The sequence below is a fragment of the Gossypium hirsutum genome, chromosome A12, assembly GCF_007990345.1.
Source record: "Gossypium hirsutum isolate 1008001.06 chromosome A12, Gossypium_hirsutum_v2.1, whole genome shotgun sequence".
Taxonomy (NCBI): domain Eukaryota; kingdom Viridiplantae; phylum Streptophyta; class Magnoliopsida; order Malvales; family Malvaceae; genus Gossypium; species Gossypium hirsutum.
Window position 1 is genome coordinate 91,093,698 of NC_053435.1, and position 25,200 is coordinate 91,118,897.

General features: G+C 32.7%; 4 protein-coding genes and 1 pseudogene across 8 annotated transcripts; 2 read left to right on the forward strand and 3 right to left on the reverse strand.

Moving 5' to 3' along the window:
• Positions 1-290: 290 nt before the first annotated feature.
• Positions 291-4,153, forward strand: LOC121210976 (receptor protein kinase-like protein ZAR1). The gene is made up of 2 exons (XM_041083059.1): positions 291-2,238; positions 3,178-4,153. Exons 1-2 carry the CDS (start codon positions 729-731, stop codon positions 3,807-3,809), a joined length of 2,142 nt encoding a protein of 713 aa, XP_040938993.1. The 5' UTR covers positions 291-728; the 3' UTR covers positions 3,810-4,153.
• Positions 4,154-5,211: 1,058 nt separating this feature from the next.
• LOC121210977 (uncharacterized protein At3g27210) lies at positions 5,212-6,509 on the forward strand. The gene is made up of 3 exons (XM_041083060.1): positions 5,212-5,742; positions 5,902-5,979; positions 6,101-6,509. Exons 1-3 carry the CDS (start codon positions 5,568-5,570, stop codon positions 6,409-6,411), a joined length of 564 nt encoding a protein of 187 aa, XP_040938994.1. The 5' UTR covers positions 5,212-5,567; the 3' UTR covers positions 6,412-6,509.
• Positions 6,510-8,184: 1,675 nt separating this feature from the next.
• On the reverse strand, positions 8,185-9,847 carry LOC121210978 (F-box/kelch-repeat protein At1g67480-like; annotated as a pseudogene).
• Positions 9,770-18,548, reverse strand: LOC121210979 (probable signal peptidase complex subunit 1). 5 transcript variants are annotated; one of them, XM_041083065.1, is made up of 3 exons: positions 18,390-18,548; positions 17,421-17,692; positions 9,770-9,870 (listed from the first exon to the last, which is right to left on the reverse strand). In XM_041083065.1, exons 1-3 carry the CDS (start codon positions 18,486-18,488, stop codon positions 9,867-9,869), a joined length of 375 nt encoding a protein of 124 aa, XP_040938999.1. In that variant the 5' UTR covers positions 18,489-18,548; the 3' UTR covers positions 9,770-9,866. The 5 variants fall into 5 exon arrangements, with proteins under 5 accessions (XP_040938999.1, XP_040938996.1, XP_040938998.1 ...); XM_041083062.1 differs by having other exon boundaries at positions 9,770-9,897; XM_041083064.1 differs by having other exon boundaries at positions 9,770-9,992.
• A 3,882-nt stretch (positions 18,549-22,430) lies between these two features.
• On the reverse strand, positions 22,431-24,650 carry LOC121210980 (F-box protein At1g67340). The gene is made up of 3 exons (XM_041083066.1): positions 23,733-24,650; positions 23,474-23,636; positions 22,431-23,386 (listed from the first exon to the last, which is right to left on the reverse strand). Exons 1-3 carry the CDS (start codon positions 23,975-23,977, stop codon positions 22,640-22,642), a joined length of 1,155 nt encoding a protein of 384 aa, XP_040939000.1. The 5' UTR covers positions 23,978-24,650; the 3' UTR covers positions 22,431-22,639.
• Between the last annotated feature and the right edge of the window lie 550 nt (positions 24,651-25,200).

A 25,200-nucleotide genomic window follows, 5' to 3' on the forward strand; every position in this document is an offset into this window, starting at 1 on the left:
TTGTGGGAAGAGGAGGTTCAGACTATTCTACAAATTTATAGTTTCGTCAAATCCTATCAAATTTATCGAGATGAAACTTGTAGATGATGAAAATGTTAAAATAATGATTGCACTTTGTTACTCAACAGAGAACGTAAACGCTGAACCAATGTTTTAATCACTCAATTTTATTATTTTAATCAAAATTTTATTAAATTTTATATAAATTTTAATAATATATGTTTTAAATAATTTTCTTCATTAATCTAAAATATAATTAAAAAATAATTATTATATTGATTTTTGTGGGATTACATAAAAATATATATATTAAATCTAAAAAAATAATCTTAAAACAATATATAACCAGCACTTCCGTATCTTTTTCTCCTTTTCACTCCATTCTTCTAACTCACGTTTCTTCTACTACAAACCCTTCTCCACCACGACCACCACCATATCCACTTTCGCCTCAACTTTTTCTAGCCCGAGGTAGGGTCCCACCGTCGAATAGAAATCTCGTCTTCCTCAAGTCTCTTTCTCATAAATACCTCCTCTTCTTCACCCAACTACCCCCTCCTCTTCTCCGCCTTTAACTTCCCTGTAAGAACTCACTCAAAACCACATTAAACCAACCAACTATTCCTCATTTCTTCTTCTCTTTCATTTTTTCTTCAAAACCCACATTTTTTATTCTCAAGAAAGAAAAAGAAAAGAGAAAAGGGAAACTGAGCTGCTTTTAATTGATCATGAACAATTTGCTTCTCTTTACTCTCTTCTTCCTATTCCGAAACCTGAACCCTATCCTTTCACTTTCCCCTGACGGTCTTTCTCTCCTCTCTTTAAAATCAGCCGTCGACCTACCCGCCGGTCACAACTCACCTTTCGCCGACTGGAACGAAAACGACGCCACGCCCTGCCATTGGTCCGGCATTTCCTGCATGAACACTACAGGCTTCCCCGACCCACGTGTTGTCGGGATCGCCGTTTCCGGTAAGAATCTCAGGGGTTACATTCCGTCAGAGCTTGGAACATTAATTTACCTCCGAAGGTTGAATCTTCACAATAATAACTTTTACGGTTCCATACCGGACCAGCTGTTCAACGCAACGTCGCTTCACAGCTTGTTTTTGTACGGTAACAATCTTTCCGGTTCGCTGCCTCCATTGATTTGCAATCTTCCGATGTTACAAAACCTTGACCTCTCCAACAACTCGCTGTCGGGTTCTTTGCCTGATAATCTTAAGAATTGCAAGCAGTTACAGAGGTTGATCCTAGCTCAAAACAAGTTCTCGGGTCAAATTCCCGGCGGGATTTGGCCGGAAATGGAAAACTTAGTTCAGCTCGATCTTTCCTCCAATGAATTCAACGGGTCGATTCCCAGTACCATCGGGGAGTTAAATTCATTGTCGACGACACTCAATTTGTCTTACAATCACTTGTCTGGTAAGCTCCCGAAAACCTTAGGTGACTTGGCGGTTACTGTCAGCTTTGATCTCAGAAACAACAATTTAAGCGGCGAAATACCGGAAACTGGATCGTTTGCTAACCAGGGACCAACGGCATTTCTAAACAATCCTCTTTTATGTGGGTTTCCTCTTCAAAAACCCTGTACAAACTCCAACTTTAGTCTTTCAGGAACTCAAAGCTCGGGCCCTAATAATTTAAGCGAAACACAGAAAAAAGGAATTGGCCCTGGACTAATTTTGTTAATCTCAGCAGCCGATGCCGCTGGACTGGCTTTCTTAGGGTTGATTATAGCCTACATTTACTGGAAAAAGAAAGATTCGTCAAATGGTTGTAGCTGCACTGGGAAACGCAAATTTGGTGAAAGCGATAGAAGGAAACTTCGTTCATGTGCTTGTATCAATGGGTTTCAAAACGAAGATTCGGAAAATGAAGACCATGAGAAAGGGGAGAGATCGGCGAAGGGAGAAGGAGAGTTGGTGGCCATTGATAAAGGGTTCAGCATTGAACTGGACGAGCTGCTTAGAGCGTCAGCTTATGTGTTGGGAAAGAGTGGGCTTGGCATAGTTTACAAGGTGGTCCTTGGAAATGGGGTCCCCGTAGCTGTACGTCGATTGGGTGAGGGTGGATCAGATCAGCAGAGGTGCAGGGAGTTTGCTGCTGAAGTTCAAGCCATTGGGAAGGTTAAGCATCCCAATGTTGTGAAGTTGAGAGCTTATTACTGGGCTCCTGATGAAAAGCTTCTCATTAGTGATTTCATCTCCAATGGCAATTTGACCAATGCCATGAAAGGTTAGCTTCTCTTTTTCCTCTTCTTCCACCCAACTCTACTATTTCCTTATCCTCCACACTTTCTTTATTCTTTTCTCAAAAATCTGTCTTCCTATCCTTCAAATACATATTCAACACTTGCATCCGATCAATCACAATTTGTTTAAGTTTTTATCATTATTTAATACAATTTGCGTTCTTTTTTTTGTATATATTTTTCTATGATGTTGAAGGTTCAACCCTGTTCATTCCTAACATTAGTTGATACATTTGCTTCTTTTAATCGTGTGTTTGGTATGTTAATAAAATTTAGTATTCCTTCCCTTTCTCTTTATTTGGTATATTTAAAAGCATAAATAATGGTAATAATAATAATCTAACGTTGGTCATGCTTAATGATGATGATCTAGAAATGAAGTGGTCCAAAGTGGGCGACCCGTTATGAGTGTAATTACTCACCCACGGGGACTCATTAGGCCTGCCAGTGTAGTCCCTTTCCGTTACAATTGTACTCTCATAGTGCCGAAACTTTTGTTAAAGACCTTCACTTTCCGATCTAGTATAAAGATGTTGTATTTTAAAAATATATATTTAGAATAAATATTATTATTTTTAAAAAATAAAAATGCATGCATAATAAAGAGATCTTTTGAATAAGAAAACACCCACAGCGGGTATGGTTTAGTACAAATTTAGTGGTAAAATACAGTAGAAAATCTAGTTGTTTTTGCTTCTCTCTTATTTGTTAGTGAGGTTGACAGGTTACTATTGCTTTTAAATGAGTTGTATACCAAATGGTAGGTCCCCCAACAGTCACCTTCGGCCTTGGATCATATGGTAAAAAAAAGTCAATTTAGTATTATCTTTTTAAGTTACCATACCACACATGTTACGTAGAAGAAAAAGAGTTTAGATACTCATTTATGTAGTTTTATTATATAGCTAATACAATAATTTCAGGCAGAAATGGTCAGCCATCAACAAACCTTTCATGGTCAACAAGGCTGAAAATCGCAAAGGGATCCGCCCGTGGCCTGGCCTACCTTCACGAATGCAGTCCCAGGAAATTCGTTCACGGCAACGTCAAACCCTCCAACATCCTCCTTGACCATGAATTCCATCCCTACATTTCCGATTTTGGACTCAACAAACTCATCACCATCACCGGCAGCGATCCCTCTTCGTCCGGTGGCTTCATTGGCGGACTTCCTTACAAATCGATCCAAACCGAAAGAACCAACAACTACCAAGCGCCGGAGGCTCGAGTCATCGGTGGTCGACCCACCCAAAAATGGGATGTCTATTCGTTTGGAGTGGTCTTACTTGAACTACTCACCGGGAAGTCCTCTGAGCTATCTCCGACCACATCCACTTCCATGGAAATTCCAGACCTGGTGAGGTGGGTAAGGAAAGGATTCGAAGAAGAAAACCCCTTGTCGGATATGGTGGATCCGATGTTATTACAAGAAGTGCATTCCAAGAAGGAAGTGTTAGCTGTTTTTCATGTAGCGCTTGCATGCACTGAAGCAGACCCTGAGATTCGACCCAGGATGAAAACTGTTTCCGAGAATCTTGAAAGAATTGGAACATAAATTAACAACACACATATATAAGCTTGTTTTGTCTTTTGTCTGTGAAATAACATGGTATACTGATTTTTGTTAGGGGTCGAAGATTAACTATATTCATTCCTCTAAATGGTTTTCCAGATTAGGCCCAAAATTTTCTTGAAAATTCAACTGTCTCGGGAGAGCCAATAGGAGACAATGTGTCCTTTCTTGGCTACAATTTTTTTTTTTTTGTAATTTTAAATTTCTGTTTATCCCTGGGATGTGATTGTAATAATTTCTTTCTTTTCTAACAATTCAAGGCCACAGTGCTAAGGCATTAATTCTATCTGTGTAGGGTTAAATGCACATTTCATGGGTTAAGTAAATCATTTTTGTTAGATATTATTTTTCTGACATTAAGTTTGACCCTTTTACTTAACACTGTTGATCATATGGCAAGTGTATCCTATAAGGCCATGGAATTTGAGAAGAAAAAACTAGTACTCAGATTTAATGTTTTTAGGAAAATAAATAAACCATGAGGGAACTCGCCAGTTAGTTGGCAACTTCCAACTCTTAATAGAAAAAGTAAATATAGATGAAAGTTGAAACTCAACCATTCTAGACTTCTAACGAAATTAAGAGTATAGTCTTATTAGAAAACTCATTAATCTAACTTAACAATTACAATCCACATTCAATACTTATACTCCAGAAATGAATCATTAACAAAGTAGAAAACTACCCTTAACTACTTAACTAACAATGAATTGCTCTTAATTAATTCAAGTTACTTAGTTACTTCTGATATTCCCCCTCCAGACTCAATAGCAATCACATTCATCTTAGCATGACAACAAGAAAAAACACCTATGGTTAACGGTTTGGTCTACTTGATCATTCCCAGGTACATAGTTGACCTGAAGTTGTCGCTGAGCACCTTGTCACGCACAAAATGTAAGTCAAGCTCAACATGCTTAACATGAGCATGTAGCACTGGATTTGCTGCCAAGGACACCGTGCTGGAATTATCACACCAAATTACTGGTATGCCTTTAATCTTCACACATATTTCATCCAGCAGAGAACGAAATCATGTCAATTCGGATGTTGCATTAGCTGCACTTCTATACTCGACTTCTGAGGTGGCCAACACTAAGTTCTGTTGAGATGTGGCGTTATACTTGTTGGTATAACAAAATCAAAGTTGAATTCTTCAGTCTTTGGTGATCCCTACAATACAATACAATACAACGGGATCTGAAAATTATTCAAAGCAAAGCAAAGATAAGAAAAGAACTGTCAAGTTGATCTGGATTCAGGGTTCCTTTTATACACTGAACTTAGCATACAAGTTTGGAACGAGGTTAATGTCGGTAAAGCAAAGTTAAAACAAATCCAAAAAAGAGGAATGATGAAACCACCCCCACAAACAACCTTTATTTCTTTTCCTGCAACGGCCATGAAAATAATAGTTCAGTAAGAAAGGTATCAATCAAACAAAGATAATGGCACAGTATAAAGGCCAAATTAAGAGATCATTGATTATGGATGGACCCAAGCTAGCAAGCAGTGATATTTCTTTGCTTTTAAGAGCAATCAGCTCCCCACTCCCTTCCCCTCATTTTGGTTGATTTAATTCAAGCAAAAAAAAAAAAAAAGAAGCTAAAATCCCATATTCCTATCCTTTCTCTCTCAATTTTCTTCTCTTTTTTTCTTGGCTTGCATTGAAGAAAAACAGGCTGGTTAAAGTGCCGCCTCATGAATGTGTAGGAGACACAGTCATTGTCGCAAAAAGACATGGGCAATTGCGCTAGAGTTTGCAAGAACAAAGATGCTATAGACATGAATCTTAGTGCCCAAATTCAATCCCCCACTAAGAAGAACATTGCCAGAAAGGAGCGCTCCATTGCTGAACTCGGTTCCAGGCGTCAGCCATCATCAATGGAACAAGAAATTAGTTTTCGAGACTCGAGTTTGTTCCTTAACCTGGCTTTCTTAACATTTATTTTCTTTTTTTGTCATCAATGGATTATTACATTATGCAGATCTTTAACCTTTATTATTGCCTGGAAACTAATTTACTCAAGTTTTTAACATATCTAACTGAAGTGTGTCTATCATTTCTATGCAGGTAACACAGAGGAGAAGTTTTTTGATTCCATCCAATGGTTAGAATCTGACAGTGAAGATTTCTTCAGTGTGAATGGTGGTGAGATTTTCCCTAATTTTGTTGAGACAAACTATTTTCATTTCCCCATAATAATAGCATTGCTAAGTTTCTTAACTTCAAAATCACATCGTTGCTTTTGACAAAGCTTGGTTTCATCCAGATTCTACTTTTTCTTGCGGAAATAGCCCTAAAAACCGGAAAACCTTGAAGGAAAATTCTCCCACAGATACAAAGAAGCAACTAATTGAGTTATTTAGAGAGAGCTCTAATGATGATGATGATGATGCTGTGAATAATTACACAAATATGAAAGATGAGTTGGAAGACAAAGCTGAAATGCTGAACAAGCTTCCAAAGTCAAGAAGCAGAAGTGCGCATGAATCCATCTCCAACTCCGTTGGCAGTAATGAAGCAAGATGCTCCCCTGGGGAAAAAAAATCAGCCCACCAAACATGGGCTTTAATGAGATAAAGAAAGGGCTAATAAACCCTCACAATAACTGATATTTATTCTGTATAAATCTCTTGTAAACAATCTACAATCTCAAAATTGAAAATGGTTCAACTCTAGTTTTTTCTTTTTTCTTGTGTGAGTGTGGAATTTATAAAAATTAGCAAAATGGCACAAAACACATCCATGTACATACCATTAAAATTTAACCATAACAAATACATAAGCTTAAGGATCCCAAAATACATAATGAATAAAAAAAAAATAGAATCCAACTAAAGCAAATTCCTATGACATCCTCACTTCTTGCGATCATATCATTGTATGTTGTTTTCTGAAGCTGCAAAATCTCACCTTTTTCATAAACTTGCTAAATTCATCAGACTTACCACTTTCTTTCAACAAATTATTCTTAATCCTCATTTCGATACATCTTACTCTTCATCTCTTCATTATCTATCACTTCAATCCATCCCGCACCTTAAACATAAACTAATAAGTTAAATACAAAATTTTCAACTCCCAAACAAATCATTTAAATAAATTTTCAGTATGATCAATTAAATAGAATTTTGAATTGTAGGAGATGACTTATGGGTTTAAAGGTTTTAATTCGATTTAACAGCAGTTACGTTTTATTTACGTGTTTAACAAAGTATTATAATATCCATGTAGAATTGCTATTTTGAAAACAATATATATGTATCCTAAATTTTGTGAGTACTCATTTTAGCCCCTTAAATTTTTTTAAAAAATTTTATTACCTTATAATTAAGGTCTAAAAATACGATAATTTGTGTTTCTTCCCTCAAAGTTTTCCAATGTTCTTTTAGTTTGATTTCTTTTATATAATTTATAAAACTTTATATAAAATTTGTTAATATTTTTAGTTTAATTTGATAAACTAATATAAAGTAATATTTAAATATTAATTTGATAAAAATAAACTTAAATAATTTCAACATCTAATATAAATTGAATATTTAACCTATTTTGCTTTTTTAAATGCTAATTTGGGTGAATAAAAACTAGCTCAAGTTAAACACATATTATTTGGACTGACCCATACTTTAAACATGTCTACTTCGTATAAATATCCCAACCCCCTAATATGTTTTGTTTGCCTCTTTGGCACTTACTAACATTGTTAACTCTAAGTGTAATAATAATACATGGATTGATAATTTAAGTACCATATTAAACATTTTTGAAGCACAAATATTATATATGGTATTATCCAAAAAAAAAAACAGGTTAATGTTGTCAAACAGTGAATCCTTCGACCTCGAAGTGAAAAATAATGATTCAATTGATTAAGCTCACAATTGTGTTGTTATCCAAATATCAAAGTCTAGAGAATTTGGAGTGAAATTGGTTTTGGTAAAATTAAAAACAATAGTAATTGCGAAATTGAATATTGTAGCGATGAGATTCAAGCTAAATAGTTAGATACATGTTTAGATTCAAACATAGCTATAACAGTAAAGTGAGAATGAAAAAGGACTATTAAAGCTATTAATATGAGCGTTTTTTTTTTCTTGAGAGCAATTTTCTAAATTATTTTTATATATTTTAAAATTAATTTAAATTTTCAATATATTATTATCCATATTAATCAACTAATTATATACTTAATAAATTATTTATTCAAAAATAAAATATTTTTAAAAATTTAACCATATTAAAAGAATTAATTCAAAAACATTTTAATAAAAAATGAATAAAATTAAAAGTTAAAAGTAGAAAAACTATTAAAAATTAAATAGTTAAAGATGTAAAAAGACAGTCCAAAGAAAGAGCTAAACCATTTTTATTTCCATTGGATGTTCAACTTTGCAACTTCACCCAAAGCCTCCAGTGATGAGTAAATGGAGCCATGTTTACAAGTTCTCCACTCTAAGGCACAAAACAGTGCGATGGATTTTTAACTTGTGTTATAAAAGTGTTGACATTCCAACGCACTGAAGGTGTGTGAATCCAAATGAAGCCTATAAAATTATCAATCAACGATTCATTCAAACTTTGATTGTGACACTGCATAGGCACAAACCCGAAGGCTTTATATTTGAAGTTTGCCATTCCGAACCTGGCCTTGCATTTGGATCATACGAAAGGGTTTGATAATCATGGGCGCCGCCCTCAACCGTGAACAGTAGAAGTTTCCCACCCAATATTCCAAACCGAAACCCTACACTTGTGCTCCCTGTCAGTGGAACCCAAACCATTTTCCAGGAACCATCATTCGGGTCAAATATTGCCAAATTCCGTGGGTTCTTCCACTCCATGCAGAAAAGCTTCTTCTCCACCACGGCATGGGTGGTGACCATGACGCAACCACCATTCTTCATCTCACACCTGTTGCGGTTCTCGGGGTTGTACACATCCACAAATCTAGAGTTTCCAATTGTAAAGCTTGACCTTCCGCACCATACGTAAAGTTTTCCATTCAATCCGCATGCAAAGCAACCCCACCGTGGTCGACGGAGACTTTGGATTAGAGTCCATTTATCTGTGTCAGGATCATACACCTCTACGGTGGAAAGGCTTTCACCTTCAACCCCATAGCCTCCGACAACATAAACCTTGCCATTTACCTCTGCGCAGGCGAAATCTGCACGAGCAACATTCAAGTCTGCTAGTCTTCTCCATCTGCAAACATAGAGATATGTCACGGATGATGATCAAACCTATCAAAAGGACGGGCTATCCTTTGCACCTTGAAGACTCATCCATATCTCAGAGAATTTGGTTAAAAATATTACCCTAAAAATGTGCTTTCCCCAAGGAAAAAAAAATCAAACTAGGTTGACCCGTTCTTCAATTTTATAATATATTAACTTTAATATGAAAATTAAATAATATTATTATTTAAATATTAAATATATATATGTTTTTCAAATGGTTATTTCCTAATTAACCAGTAAATAATAGAACAAACCTGTTGAGGCAAGAATCATATTGGTAAACATCAGGTGAGGCAGAAGCAATCCCGTTGATATATAACTGAATAGCCGGCTATGGCAAGAAGCTTTCCATTAACGACAGTTACCCCAAACCCTACTTTTTTAGGCCCCGGCATTGGTTGGAGAACTTGACGTTTATGTCCCAAACAATCCAAAACCTCCCACCGACTTTCTTTTCCTTCAGATTCCATAGTTAAAACATAAAGCCATTCTTCAGCCATACCCGCCATTGTTCGCTCTCTCAAGAATTCTTTACTTTCAATGAACGACCTCCACCTCTTGCATACACCGCCCATGGAAGGGAAGCTCGAACGAGGAACAAGAGCCAAGCAATACTTAGCCACATCATCTGGAAGCCCCGGAAGCAACGGGATGGCTTCAAATTTATCACCCTCATTAACTTTTGAATGAATCAATTTATCTTGGTCAACCAGGGAAGTGAGACATTCGATGGATCCTTTGTTCCTCTTCTTTCCTCTCACAAAAGCAGGCATTTTTTCCTAGATATTTTTTTTATCTACAATAATAAAATACTAGTTGATGTCTGACCAAAAAAGCAACGTACAACCTTTAGAAACGTCCATGTAAAACCTTCTCTCAGTCTTAACAAACAAGTAATAGATTGAAGGAAAGGGTTACCTGAAAATAATGGAAAAGAATTTGCTTGTGTAAAAAGAGAAGCAGATGAGGAGATTTGATGCAAAAGAGCGAGGAATGGGGGACTGAATATATAATATAAATATAACATCGAAGATAGAACAGACAGAGCATCACAACGTCATATAAAAGAGATATACGATGACTTCCACTACGATATGGATAGGTGCTGACTTTTTTTTTATAAAAGGGTATGTGCTGACTTAAATTAATTATTTTTATACAATCCCTATCCGTGTTTAACCAAGGCATCAAATTTGTTTTGGTCAGTTCATAAATTAAAGGAATAATTTTTTTTTGCTTAAATAAAAAAATTTATCCTAAATTATGGAGTTTTTTTTTCATATATCTAAACTTTTTTTAATAAAAAATTATACTTTAAACTTTAAACTTTAACTTTTTTTCACTTTGGTCCAACATTCCAATTCCATTAAACCAATTAAATGTTAACACATAAAATAAAATAAAATTTAATATAAGTTCGTTCTTTTTTCCTGCTCTCTCCTATCTTTCTCTTTCTCGAAGAACACAAGGTCAGGTGAAAAAATATTGTGAATCTCTCCAAAATATAGATGTTGGAAACATCGATTTAAGAAAACACAACAAAAGTTTAAAAAAAGAACTTTGTCAAAAGTTATCCTAGATTATAGAGTTTTTCTCATTTATTTAAACTTTTTTCATTTTTTTGGTCAAAAGTTGTAGTTTAAACTTTAAATTTGTTATCACGTTGGTCCAACATTCCACTTCCATTAAACCAATTAAATGTTGACAAAAAAAATTATATAATTTAATATAATTTCTTTCTTTTTTCCTACTCTATCCTCCCTTTCTCTTTTTGAAGCTACACAAGGTCAAGCGAAAAGCATCATCAATCTCTTCAAAATATAGATGTTGGAAAAATCGATTTAGAAAACAGTGTTTTTAAGCATAATAAAAGTTTAAAATTTTCTTTAAAATCGAGTCATTGTCATATTTATAGAAATAAACTTTAACTGAAATAATACATGTACTTTGTACGAGGTTGTTAAATCGGTCTCGACTTTCAACCAAACAGTCTTCTCCTCTATTCTCGAATCATGAATTGTTTTATGTGTGGGCTTAAAGAATTATGAACCAATTGCACAGAATAGAAAACTTTATTAACTTTCAATAGGGAAGTTAATTCTCTCTATAACTAGAATTATGTGGTTTTCCCAAAAAATAAATTTTATTTTGTAAAATAAATTTTCACTATTTTTTGATAGAATAACAATGCATAATTCAACACATAGTTCCTATTTATAGAGAATCAGTATAAGAGTTCTGTTGAAATAAGGTCTTAACTAAAGGATTGTCGCCCCTTGTTTTTCATAAGGCCTAGTTAGGTTTTTCATGTATTAGATCCAATTACATGTGCTATCTGAACTTTTTATCCAATACTCATAATTTATCCAACCCAATATTTAATCTCTATTTCTCAAATATTATTTATTTAATCAATTAATTTAATTAGTTACATTAACTAAATTAATTTCTCAATTAAATTATTTTTTCAACTCAATTCTGATACCGTTAAAGTCATGACCACTTTACAATAGTAGAATCTATTAAGAAAATATATTTAATTGACTTATTCAACAAATCCACAATGACTAATTAATTTAATTCTTACTTCAAACATCAATTATTTAATTAAAATTAATTAAATAATAATTCGAAGAGCTTAAATTAATTTTTAAGTCATCCTTTGTACTTAGCAAGAAAACACATTCATTGCGAATAATAATACATGCGATCTATTTCTCTTACTTTATCATTTTCATTCATTTCAAATTATTGGCTCTACATGCAATTCATTTCTAGTTATCTTGAGCTAGCAGAAGAACTGATTGGATATATATAATTTGGGATCAAATAATTTGTAACTAAGTTCCAACTCTTTGCCTATTAATTACAATATTATTTAGTCATGAAATCATTCATTAAAGTATCATAACTAAGCTTTCTTGTATTATATACCATTACGAAAGTTATTCAATAAGTGTTTGTCCAATGACCTTGTTATAAGTGTGTTACCCTCATAGAATATCTTTAATCTCATTGGAATAAATTCATTCTCACAATATAATTTTATTTAATCTTTTGGTAACAATTATATCTTTCTTCATGAAAAGTCAATTACTATCAAATAGTAATTTAATCATTTATACTAAAACAATTAACCCGTGGCCACGCTACTTTCCATCTATCATATAATGTCGATGGGAGGATATTATTTAGCCTTTATTAGGCTATGAATTCCACTATTGTGGAATGATGCAACATCATGTAGAAGTCAGTACACCAAATGTATCAACTTTTGGTTCTTTATCAATTTGAACTCAGGCTTTCATTTACATCAAAGTATACAAGTCATGCATACATAGTCCTATTGGGAAATGTGCCCATATTGTAGTAAATATGCAACTCTTTTCTATGTATTTAAACGATAAATAAATAAAGTTAATTTCACATTTCACTATTATATCTTTTGTGTATGTTTTGCATACATAGCAAAATTATGACAAACAAATGTTAGCTTATTGATTGTCTAAGTTCAAATTAATGATAAATGACACTTTAAGAATGTTTACATTACAAGAAAAATAACTTACTTCAGTAAATAATCTAAATAAGTTGTAATCCAGTAAAAAAATCAAAGTGAGCATTTGATTCAAATATTCATAATAAGTATTATGTCGTCTACAATTCCAACTAAGGGGATGGCTAATCTTAACTATCAGAGCAGTTGGCTCCACTGGTAGAGGCATAAATGTATTCATTGAAAGAATGATACATTGGATTGGACACAAGTTAAATTAATTCTGAATCCGTTTGTGAATTAATCCACTTGTGACCTTCATAGTGTAACTTACTTAAATCCTGAATTAGTCACTGATCATGGTTATGTAACCCATGTATTTTGATATAAGTGGAGCCTTATGCTCTAAAGATGATCGTGAAGTACATGGCTTTACTAGAAACAATGAAATTAATAGCTTGATTAAGGAGTTAACAATATCCTCTTATTGGCGTTGTGTGAATTGATAAATATGAAACGTGGCCACGGGTTGCTCGTTCTCGAACGAATAATTTATCACAGTCATTAGTTGGCAATGATCATACTAATCATTAAGAAAACCCAATGGTGACAATGAGATAAAATAGGATTGTATTGAGTGAACGTATTTAATTCAAAGGAATCAATGATACCATATGAGGGTAACACACACATGACGAGGTCATTGGAAAAAGTAGTTGGATGGATTGCTTTCGTAAATAGTATATAATAAGGAGTTTTCAATAATGGTATTTACTCCATGATTATGTAAATTGCAAATTATCAAAACGATGCTTCTAGACATAATTATAATTACTCGAGCCTAATTCTATATGTCTGATTGGTCCTTCTACTAGCTCAACAAAAGCTCGATTGGATTACATTTGAATGAGAACAAAATTCTACAACTTTGAAAATAATTTAATTGAGTCAATTTATTCGATGTGAAATTAAATTCGGTAGTCGTGAGAATTTGTTCAACTAGAGAATTTGATTAAAGAATTTTCTTGAAAAATTAATTTGAAAAATCTTAATGATTTTTGGGAAAATTAATTTTGATCAAGTAAAATTAAATTAATCAAATTAATTAAAATAAATATAATATTTTTGAAAATTAATTTTTAAATCAGACAATTGGCCCAATGGGTAACTAAACTTAAAAATTGCACCTGAGATTGAAAATTGAACCCGAGAATTAAAATCCAATATTGAAACCCAAAAACTAGTTGAATCGAGCCCTGTGTATGAAACTGGACTGACAGTCCAACAGGTGGTTGGACCGGACCAATCTGGACGTCACTGGACAGGATCGAACCGGCCAGACCCATTCAGGCAAAACGATGACGATTCGAGGCACTGAGAGAGTCGCGTCGACGATGGCATCATCAGGCACCAGAGGATAGTTGGTGGTAATGGTTCTTCGGTGGTAGAGTAGTGGAAAAATTAGACTTCTAGTAGAATTCTACTAGGTAACTTGATTTCAAATTAAATTTTCTAAAGATAATATTATTTTAATGATTTTAATATTAAATTGAATTTAATATTTATATAGATATTAATAAGAAATATTAAATTTAATTTAATGTTTATCTAGATAGTATTATATTAATTTAATATTAATGTGATTAATTCTAATCCTAGTTGAACTTTCTCTAAATTCTCCCTATATAAAATGAGCACGAGTCATCATTTTCACACACTTGAATTCAAGAAAAGTTGTAAAAAAAAATTCTTTAAAGAAATAATTTTAAAAAATTTCTAAAGATATTCTTGTTATTTACAACTTGATCGCATAAGTTTAGAGAAATTATAAAATTGCCCCATTGTTAATTTGTGAAAAAATTTCTAATTCAAAGCGAGCCCATACTCAATAGACGTGAGTTTGAGGATAGCAAAGAAAACTGCTTGATTGAAGCATTCATCCTTGACAAATCATAAAGGTGCAATTTTAATTAAGTATTTATTACTTTAGATAACACAACTCTGATTTTCCCTTAAACTTATTTTCCGTTGTGTTTTCCGGACTCAATTTTCCAACAAGTCCATCATCCACTCAAGTTAAAGTGTTTTGGAGTTGACATTAGCAGTCATTTCTTCTTCAGTAGTCCAGGTTGTTTCAGCCTTAAGAGTTTTTACTCCTTCAATTTCTGTGAAAGGATGAGTTCATCAATTAAAATAACCTTTTAGGCTCGTTCGGTTGTTGACTTAATAAATGATTCCATCTTAGCTTTCCAATATACATAATTTGCCCCATCGAGCATAGGGTGGCATGAGACTAAATATTCTTCCATTGTAAGTAACTATATCAACCAGGATAATCACTATTTATGTTAAGTGAGAGGCTCTTATACCAATTGTAAAAATGAAGGGGTACTAGTTTTGCAAACATAAATTGTGTCTAAAATAAAGCTTGGAACTATGGCCACAATTTTAACCACAAAATCAAAAGTACAAAAACATAAAGATGAACATCGAGATTGTTTACGCAGATCAACCTTAATTTACGTCTGCGAGGCTAGCCTAGAGTAATGATCCAGCATCTTTCTTAGAATACAACCAATTATTCAAGTCCTAATAACATCAATCTAACTCTCATTAAATTGGCGACCTCATCGTTATACAAAGGCTAGATCAATCTCCCACTAAGTTTCCCCCTCAAAAGCCTAGTTTTGCAATTGATTGCAATCTAACACCATGTTAATATCGTTTGCTAACGTGGCAATGCCATATCATCCCCATTTACTTATGTAGCAATGCCACATAGCTGCTTGTTGCTTGCGTGGCAGTGCCACATCAACAAAAAAATAATTTAAAATTAGCACACAATGAATCTAGACAGTCAGTTGTCCAAGGTCACTTGAATCTAGACATATAGTTGTCTAGATTCATTATAGAATTATAAAATATATATAAATCATTAATAATTATAATAATTATTAAAATTAATAAAGAAAAATCATTTGATATACTACCAATGGAGTTTCTTAGACTCCACAAGCGGGTTGAAGGTTTGACAAGTGTATCATAGAGTGTAGTAAAAAAATAAAAATAAATAATTATATAAATAAATATGACACTTGTCACATCTTAAATTCGCTTGCGAAATCTAAAAGACTTTACCTTTAATTAAAACCTATAAAATTTTACATAATTTATAAAGAAAATAATTTATTAAAAATAAAAAATAGAAAAAAATAATTTATAAAAATATTTAGAAATTAATATAAACCATAATATTTATAAAAAACAAATTAATTTTTGTAAGATTTCTAAAAAAATATTATTCTTTATTTGATTAGTATAACTTTCACAAATTGAAAAATCAGAGGCAAAAATAAAGCAAAATTTGTTAATCTTGATTTTATGATATAAGTTATTGATGTTCCTTTTATGATTTAAAAAATAAAAATAATACTTTTTAAATTTTTTATGATGTTTAATTAATTTCTAATAATTTTTATAAATTTTAAATTTTTTTATAATTTTTATGATTTTTTATAATTTTAGAATGTATCTAAATAAATAGGTGTCTAGATTCAAATGAACTTAGACAATCATTTATTCAAATTTATTGTATTCTTGTTTTTAAAATAAATTTAATTTTTTTCTTTTTTTTATATTTACTATCATGACAATGTCACATCAACAATAAATAATGATGTGACACTATCACGTTAGCAATCAATTATGACATGGCAACACTACATCAATCATTAGTGATGACATGGTATTACTATGTTAACAACTACGCAACATTGTCGTTAAATACCAACAGGTAACGAAATAACGACATAAGGCCTATTTGGGCAATTTTGTTAGGGTACAAAAAAAGTTCAAAAGAGCTTAATTGATTTTTTTTAAAAGTTCAAAGGCTTATAATACATTAAGCCTTTTTAATATTTAATAATTTTTATTTATCTTAGAATATACTTTTTAAAGTTTTGAATAATGCTGCTTCTGTATCTAGTCATTCTAGGACTTGAATCCAATTAGAATAAGTGTGTATTATACTGCTATTAATTACTATCGTGTCTAATTTTGTTAAACAAAATGAAAATATAAGTTAGAAATGAAAATGAATAACGAAGATGGTTTAATCAAAGAGGAGTTTGTGTCATTTACCAATATGAAGTAGTGTTTTGAAGAAGAGTGAATTCTAAATAGCCTTGCAGATTCTTCATTATTATAAAACCATGGAATATATAAAATACATATATATAGTTACGCCATCAGCATATATTACTATCATTCAAACCATATAATCAAAATTTTGAAAAAATATATTTACATATCACATGCTATAATTAAACAATAAAACAACTCCACTAATGATTTATTGATTTTTTTTTCAAAAACCTAATTCCATGACATGACTCGAGCAAGAGTGATATATACTGACATAGCAGAATTTGTCCCATACAATCATTTCTCATGTAATCATTCACATAAGCACAAATGCATGTTTATCATGCTAATGTAACTAGGTTGGCTGTGGGAAGAGATGGGTCTAATCTATGAGCAGGTTCAATTGTCCTGGAAAGTGTTAAATGATTTCCATTATATTAATTTATAAACAACGAACCAACAACAATAAAATCAAGGAAATCTAAATCAAAATCCAATAGCAACAATGTAATATAGTATAATTGTCAAGAAGGAAGAGAAATTAATGCATAAGAAGGTTACTCTTCAATTAATTGTTTCATGGTTCAAAAAAATTTCAGGAAAATCAGCTCGACTATAGTATCCATCGAAGCACATAAAAGAAGAAAACATCGATTCAGTCCCCTAGAAACCTCTAACGATGCTAAGATCAATTTGAATGACCTTACCTCTTGAAGCCTTTCTTTTTCGAACTCACAGTCACTTGTGGCTTGGGATGCTTCTCAGCTTCGCTGGGATCCAACCAATTGAGTGGATGGCGGTTGAAGAAAGGCCAATTTGGAATTGTAATCAATCCAGTGAGTGTCACACCACCGGCATATACGAGAACCATCATCTGAAACGATCCCAATACATAACCGGCAACGAATGCAGTCACTGCAAACACCAACAGCATTATCTGCATTATCTGCTCCGCTAACTTTTGCCCTTGCCAATCCATCTACAATACAATTCAACAACAATCCAAGCTCTAAGTGCCGACAAAAACAATCCCTAATGCAATTAAAAGAACTATTACTAGAAGCCCATCCACCCTTATCACTAGTCTCCCATTAAACCTTCTAATGATCTAGCATTTCAGAGCTTCGCCAATAGAGACATCAATATTTGCGTGCTTCATTTGCAATTCTGCAACTGGAATATGCAAAATTTACTATACACATGAATCCCGATCCCCAAATAGGTTCCTACAAGTACGTTTTTTTTATAAACCCAAGAGAACGTTGATTATGATTTGGGAGCGAAGACTGCTAAATCAAAACCCTATATGATGTTTGGTTAGCGAGAAATCAGATGGCAAAATAAATAAACTTAAAAGCCATGGAAGCTGACTGTTCATTATAATAATCTAAGATCACCAAAATCCGCGACCAGAAGGTAAGAAATCAAGAATAAAAAATTGACGGTTAAATATTTGGGCTACGCTTGGTTTCAGAGAAAATAGACTTTAATAATCCACGGATTCACAGCGGGAATGTGCAATTCCCTTTCATTTCCCTCGCAATTGATAAGTTTCGATCAAGAAGCAAACACAAAATCGAATCAGAAAAGCAGAAGAGGGGGGAGGGCAACGATGAACGGATTAAAAAGTATAAACCCTAGGATTTCAATTTTGAGCAAAAAAGGTAAAATCTTACCGTAAAATGAAGTGAGGGAGCGGAGAGAGGAAGAAATGTCTGAAGTGAAACGGGGTAACCTAGGAAAGAGAGCAGAGAGTTTTGAGTGAAATATGACATTTACAGATTTTTAATATATGGGGAACACACGAAAATTCATCGCCTCACGATCCAAAGCAAGGACGTATCTGATATCCGTTGGATCATATTATCCAAACTAGTTTGCAACCTAAATTAACAAAAGCTGTTTTGAAATAAATAAATAATAATATTAATAATCTCTAGTTAAGTTATATATTTGAAGTCAATGTTTTCAGGATTTCAATTTTTTTTTATCTAAAATTATATTGTTTTTTTATTATTGTTGTTGAAATTAGATTAAATCGATTAATCGGATCAATAATCAATGGATATATTAATTTAAAGTAAGGGAGATAATTAATTGCCCCGTAAATTAGTATAAACCATTTGAATTGGGATGAAATATCTATTGAATTAGCAATTTGATTGGATTTTACAATTTTTTAATGATTTTTTTATTTAAAAAATTCACAAATCATTTCACTTTATCATTCTTTCATGTTCTGTCATTTGGGTTTAATTTTAGTAATTTAACAATTTAAAACACGTTGAATTATTTTAAATTTAAATTATACTCATTTTTCTACTTTTGCCAATAACGTCGATTTAATTAATTTTTTTAATTTTAAGATAAAATTAGATTAAATTTAAACATGTTATTTATTCAATTTAAATTTATTATAAAATTGATAATTACTATAAATGATTTTCAAAATAAAATACACAAAAATACTGTACGTTTAAATCAGTTAACCTTAATAAAATTGCAATAAATTCACCTCTAATTGAAAGTTAGTAATCACCCTCTTAAATATTAGTTTTTTATTTTATTTTATAAAATCCCTTAATGGGTCATTAAGTGATAATGCTACAACTAACGTGGTAATTAACGTGGAAAAAATTATGATACGACAGCTGGCATAGCGTTGGATGTGAAAAATCTCCGCATGAAGGGTTGAACTTGGACAGATATAGCTTGTTTCATATGTCATTGTAACTTGCTTTTGAAATAGATTTTGACTGAAAGACTGCTTTCTTTATAAATAGAACTAATATGTTTTCAGGATTTCTTCAAAATTTCAATTTCTTTAAAAATTTCTTGAGATTTTGGAGAGAACATCCTGTCTACAAAATCTTCTCTTTAGAAAACTTTTTGGATTTCTAAACTTGTGAAAGTATAGAATGGTTTGGAACTGATTCCCTTTCATAGTGTTAATCACTTGAGTAAAAGAGAGTTATTGTGGAATGTAAACTCTTTATTTGAAGTGATTCGTAAATATTAAACTCTTTTATTTTATCTTTATTCGTTTAATTAATTTAAATTAATTAGAGAAAAATAATTTTGACACAATACGTGATATCATTATTTTAACCCAAGGTAATTTTAACTTGACCTGGGATAATTTCGACTTGACATGTGATATTTTCTAATTGATCCAATTTTTTTCGTCTATTGTGTGCATTATAAATTATGTATATCCCTTAAATTAAATAATTTATTAATTAATAGAAACAAATTTGTAGTCATTTTTTAACTAAGTTGATGTTCGTAAAACTAATGACATCAATTCATCAACTCCTTAAAGGAGTAAGTGGTTAAAATTTTGTGTTGGCACCTTAAAGTCCAGGGTTTTAGTCTTAGTACTAACACCCCCTCCTCCTAAAGATTAAAATATACTCTAAATTTATATACTCTTCGTACATTTAGAATTTAATCCTTTTAATTTTATTTCTAGTAATTTAGTCCATTTTACTTACCATTTTTTAAAATTTAGGTTCAATTGTTAATATTATTAAAATTTTTCTCTTAAACTAACCAGTGTGATATTTTGAAATAAACAGATACTCAATTGGTAAACATGAAACAAGAAAAATGATTATGTAATTAACATGAATTTAACAAAAGAATATTAATGAGATTAACAATTGGGCTTAAACTTTTAAATCTTAAAAATAAAGGAGTTAAATTCCATAAAACAAAAGCTAAGGTTAAATTTCAAATATATGAAGCGTACAAGGACTTAGAAATATTTTAACCTCGCCTAAATTGTAATGTAAATTTTTATTTTACCGAAGAAAATAATGACATCAGTTCAGTCCTGAGTTTTAAGTATAGTATAAATATAAAAATTTTTAATTTAAAAATTAATTTTTTTCACCGAGAGAATGAGTTTCAATGCATCTAGTATCTATACTATTATTTAAAGTGTCAATTGAGTTTGTGTCACCCATTAGCAGAGTTCCAACTTAGGGTGTGTTAGATAAACTAAAAATTTAAGCATTGGAAAATTAAGTAATGATTTTTTACTACTAAATTTTATAAGTGCTGAATTTATATTAAAAAATTATTTGGTAAATTAATAAAGATAAGTATTGAATATATTTATGTTGTTTGATAAAAGTAAATATTGAATTTTAAAAAGGTTATTTATTTTTTAAATTTTAATCTTATTAATGTAATATTTTATATTATTTTAGATAATTTTGAATAAAAGATAAATATGATAATTTAAATATCTCATTTTTTATAAAAATATTTTATTTCAAATTTTCAATAAAATAAAATGAACTTAACTGTTTCTACATTAACTGTTAAAATAGTTAATTTTATATTAAGTAAGAAATTAAAATGATTATCAAACACATTTAAAACATTAAATGTTGATAAAATTAAAATTTTTAATGGTTTATAAAACACCTTTAGGTGTTGTTTGGTAAAATGAAATTTAAGTGCTAAAAAAATAAATATTAAAAAATTTGGAATAAAGTATATTCTTAATAAATATAAAGATTGTAAATTAAAAAAAATATTAAATCAAGAACAATGTAAAATTCGAGTTCAATATCTTAAATAAAATAATTAATTTGAATGATCATATAATTGATATGATAGTCTTCAAAATAATTAAAGAATAACATAGTTTTCAAAATAAATCAATTTAACGTACTTTTCGTTAAGTGATAAGTAGCTCTTATCTACTTATTATTTTTAATATTTTTTATTAAAAAATTTAGCAAATAATTTGTATTTTTAATTATCAAACGCATTTAAAAAATAAATTACTAAAAAAATTAAATGGAATTTTTTCAATATGCCCTTAGTTAGGAAATTACCAAAAGAACCTATTTCTTTTATAAAATAAAATAAAAACATTATTAAGAGGATATTTTTGTTATTTTATATTTTATGTAAAACCTAGAAAATTATATTAATATTACTATGTCAACATTTTTTTTAAATATATAAATATTTATGATTTTCTATTTTATTAGAATCATTTTATAAGTTTTACAGGGTAAGTAAATTTTGGTATGTTATGAAAGATTAAAAATCAAGAGTTTGGGTTGATTTTAATGATAAAAACTGGGAAAGTTAGGAAAAAAGTAAAAGTGTGAGAAATGCGTTGTAATTATGGTAGTGGTTGGATCGGAAGAGGGAAGAAATGAGGGTGTGGATCTTCCTTTTTCAGCAAAGTCGATAAAACCAACTTTTAAATGGGTTGGGCTTCACTATTAAATAAAGATAGACCCAATGAGCATTAATGAAAAAGAATAAGTGCATCTCTGATTGCATCCCCACCACCTCTACTTTATTTTGGATTTTAGACCAAAACTTTAATGTAAAAACTCAACGCTCCCAATATGAGGAAGAAGCAACCACTTGCAAAATGCATATCTCCCACCACTTTCACTTTCTGAATATAAAATTTTCTGGTCAGTCCTTTTTTTGACCACCAAAAAGTCAGGGAGGGGGGAAAAAGTGGGTTGAAAAATTATAAAGGAAACCCCATTGTCTGCCATACACTTTGCCTCCCTCCCTCCCTCCCTCTTTCTTTTACTTTTTTCTTTGCTGGAATTAAATGAAATGCAAACTTCACAATTCCATCCACATACCTAATTTTGTTTTTATTTCTTCCCAAACCCACTTTGCAAGCAATGCCCAATTTCAATGGAATTATTCTCCTACAAATTACCCAAACATTCATTTTTAATTTTTACTCCATTTTTCCTCTATAATTTATATAATACAAAAAGAGAAGAGTAAAACTCCAATTTTCAATCCTCAAAATAACTCCCAACTTACACCCCCAATTAAGGGAATGAATGGAAACTCTGCCGTTTCAACCACCATAGTAAATTTCCTTTTTTCAGCTTTTAGGGCCTCTGAAACAGTAAATTACCATGGGCCTTTAACTTCCAGCAATAACGTCATCATTCCCAGCAACAGCATGACCACCATCAGCTTCTTCATCCAGCCACTGCTCAACAGCCGCGCACTCTGCTTTGTGGCGAAGCTTCCAATCCAGAGCCTGGCAAGCGCGTGAGCAGTAATTTACAGCCCCGCAAACCGAACATCTCCGGAATTCGTGCTTTCTTGTCTCCGGCCTCCCGCAACCAACGTGCGAGCAAAGTCTCAAACCAGGCCCCGGTATCCCTCCCCGACCTTCATACCACTCCGCTAAGAACCTGCTTGCTGGATGCGCCTCCGGTGCTGGTACATTGCACCCAAAATCACTCAGCAATGGGCATCCGGGGATGGCCGGATGACGTTGGCTGGCGGGCGGGATTGGGTGTGGGCTCCACGTGAGCCAAGTGTGCGTCATTTCGTTAGAAGCACTCGCTGATGACAACACCGCCGCTAGCTCTCGAGCGTTGGCTTGGACGAGGAACCGACGTCCCTCGGCGATGTTTTGGCGGACGCCATACCCGTCCTGCAGGCAGTGGCCGAGTTCACGTAGGGCATCGATGTGGCCAAGAAAAGCAGCCCGGGCGCACAAAGCCACACCGGCTCTAAGGTCCTTATCATTTTTAGAGCCGCCGCTGCCGTTGAACTGAATCACAGCCAAGGAGTAAAGCGCCGGCGCGTGGGAGTTAATCGCCGCCTTGGCCATAAGAGAGGCTCCACTGCCTCGATTTTGTAAACAGTAGAACCGAATCTGATAGCAAATCGTAAAACAGTAAGAGACTCGATAAAAGTTAACAACAATTCATAATCAGTTGGTATTGATTCCGAGTCAACTCACCATGCCGAGAGTGTAACAAGCTTCAACATTTCCCGCATCAGAGCAAGTCTTCAAGAACCGGTGAGCTGACTCCGACCAGTTTTTTGCTTTTATAGCAAACATTTTCGGAGATGCCTTGGATAACACCACCGAACTGAGTGCTAAACTCTTAAATCTCTTGCATCTGGTTTCACAAAATAAAAATAAAAATTCGTAAGAAAAAGAAACCCAAACTTATGGCTAAAAACACAATCGGAAATTCCAGTGGAGGTGGACGTACGTAATCAAGACGTTGATGAAATCAGAAGGGGAACGGGCAGTAGAGCTAAGCTTGGAGAATATAGAAATGACAATATCATCGGGTAAAAGATCGAAGAAATCAGGGTTTCCTGCAATCTCCGGGGAGAATCTTTGGCGTTTCCGGCAACCCATAAAATCTCGGGCGAAATCCTGAGTTTTAACTACTAGTTTGTCTACACAAACATCGGCGGGCCTAGGGTAACAAAGGCCTCTTCTTGTTCTCATTTTCTCTATCTCTATATCTGTTATCTTAGTGGCTCAAACACAAAAGATAAAGAGAGGAAATGAAAAGCCAAACTGAGACCTTATATATAACCAGAGGACTCAAAGGGATAAAAGAAACAACGACAGAACCGAGTTGAATTACTCTTTAAAATTAATTAATGTTGATAATTTTATAAATAGTAAAAAACATATGCTGCCTACTCATAACCTAAACAAGATTGGAAAGTATAAGAAAATAACAAAAAGAACATTCAATTACATTATTGACCCTGCTTAGTGGTTGTTTCTACGGTCAAATACCGTTGACCCAGATCCCTTATCTCGTCGTCGGTTCTATGATTCACTGGGAAACTCAACAACTCCGACCACTCCCTTGTAACTTTATTATTATTATTTTTTTATCAAGACGAGAGAAATGTAAATAAAAGAACAAGATAAAAGCCAAAGTAAGCAAAAAAATACCTCGTATTGTCTCGCCCGCAGCAGTACCTTGTCCAACTCCAGAAATAGTTGTGGGTTTGTTTTGAAAGCGGTTAAATTTGTTTCAAGTAAAAAAAAAAAAACTACGGTTATTTTCTGTTATTCAGTTTTGCTCCAAGGTTATACGAGAATCAACGTAGGTCCGGCGCGTGAACACCGCCGGCCATTTTGGGCTCTTGTTTCGGGAGTGATTCACACGCTCTCTCTTTGCGGGTCCGAAGATTTTAAACTTCTCAGCTCAGCTGCACCAACGAACAAAGGTTCACTTCAGTTACTGTTATTTTTATTTCCGTTTCTTCTCTTTTAATTATAATTGAAGCCCCGTTATTTTAGAATACATCCGTCCGTTAGTTCATTTTGTGGACATACAAGGATAACAGTTTTGTTCTAAGAATATAAGGAAATTAGGTTGTTTAATGCAATTGATTTATGTAAATATTTTTATAAACCTACATTTAGTTATTTCTTCTTTAACCTCAAGAATTACAACGCACTCTCCCTTAAAAATACAGTTAGCCAAATGAATGACCCTCATTTAATAACTTCAATAAAATCAGAGGGCACCATAAACACAATTTTCCAAAAAGAAAATATTGTTAAAAATCCTTGAACCTCCCAACTTCACTCAGGTGGATCTACACACCAACCATTGTTTCTCACCACAACCTCGGCGAAATTCGGCAGCTCCTCCACTCAATATTTGTTCTCGTTATAATCGAAGCCCCACAAGGTTGTTGTTCCTA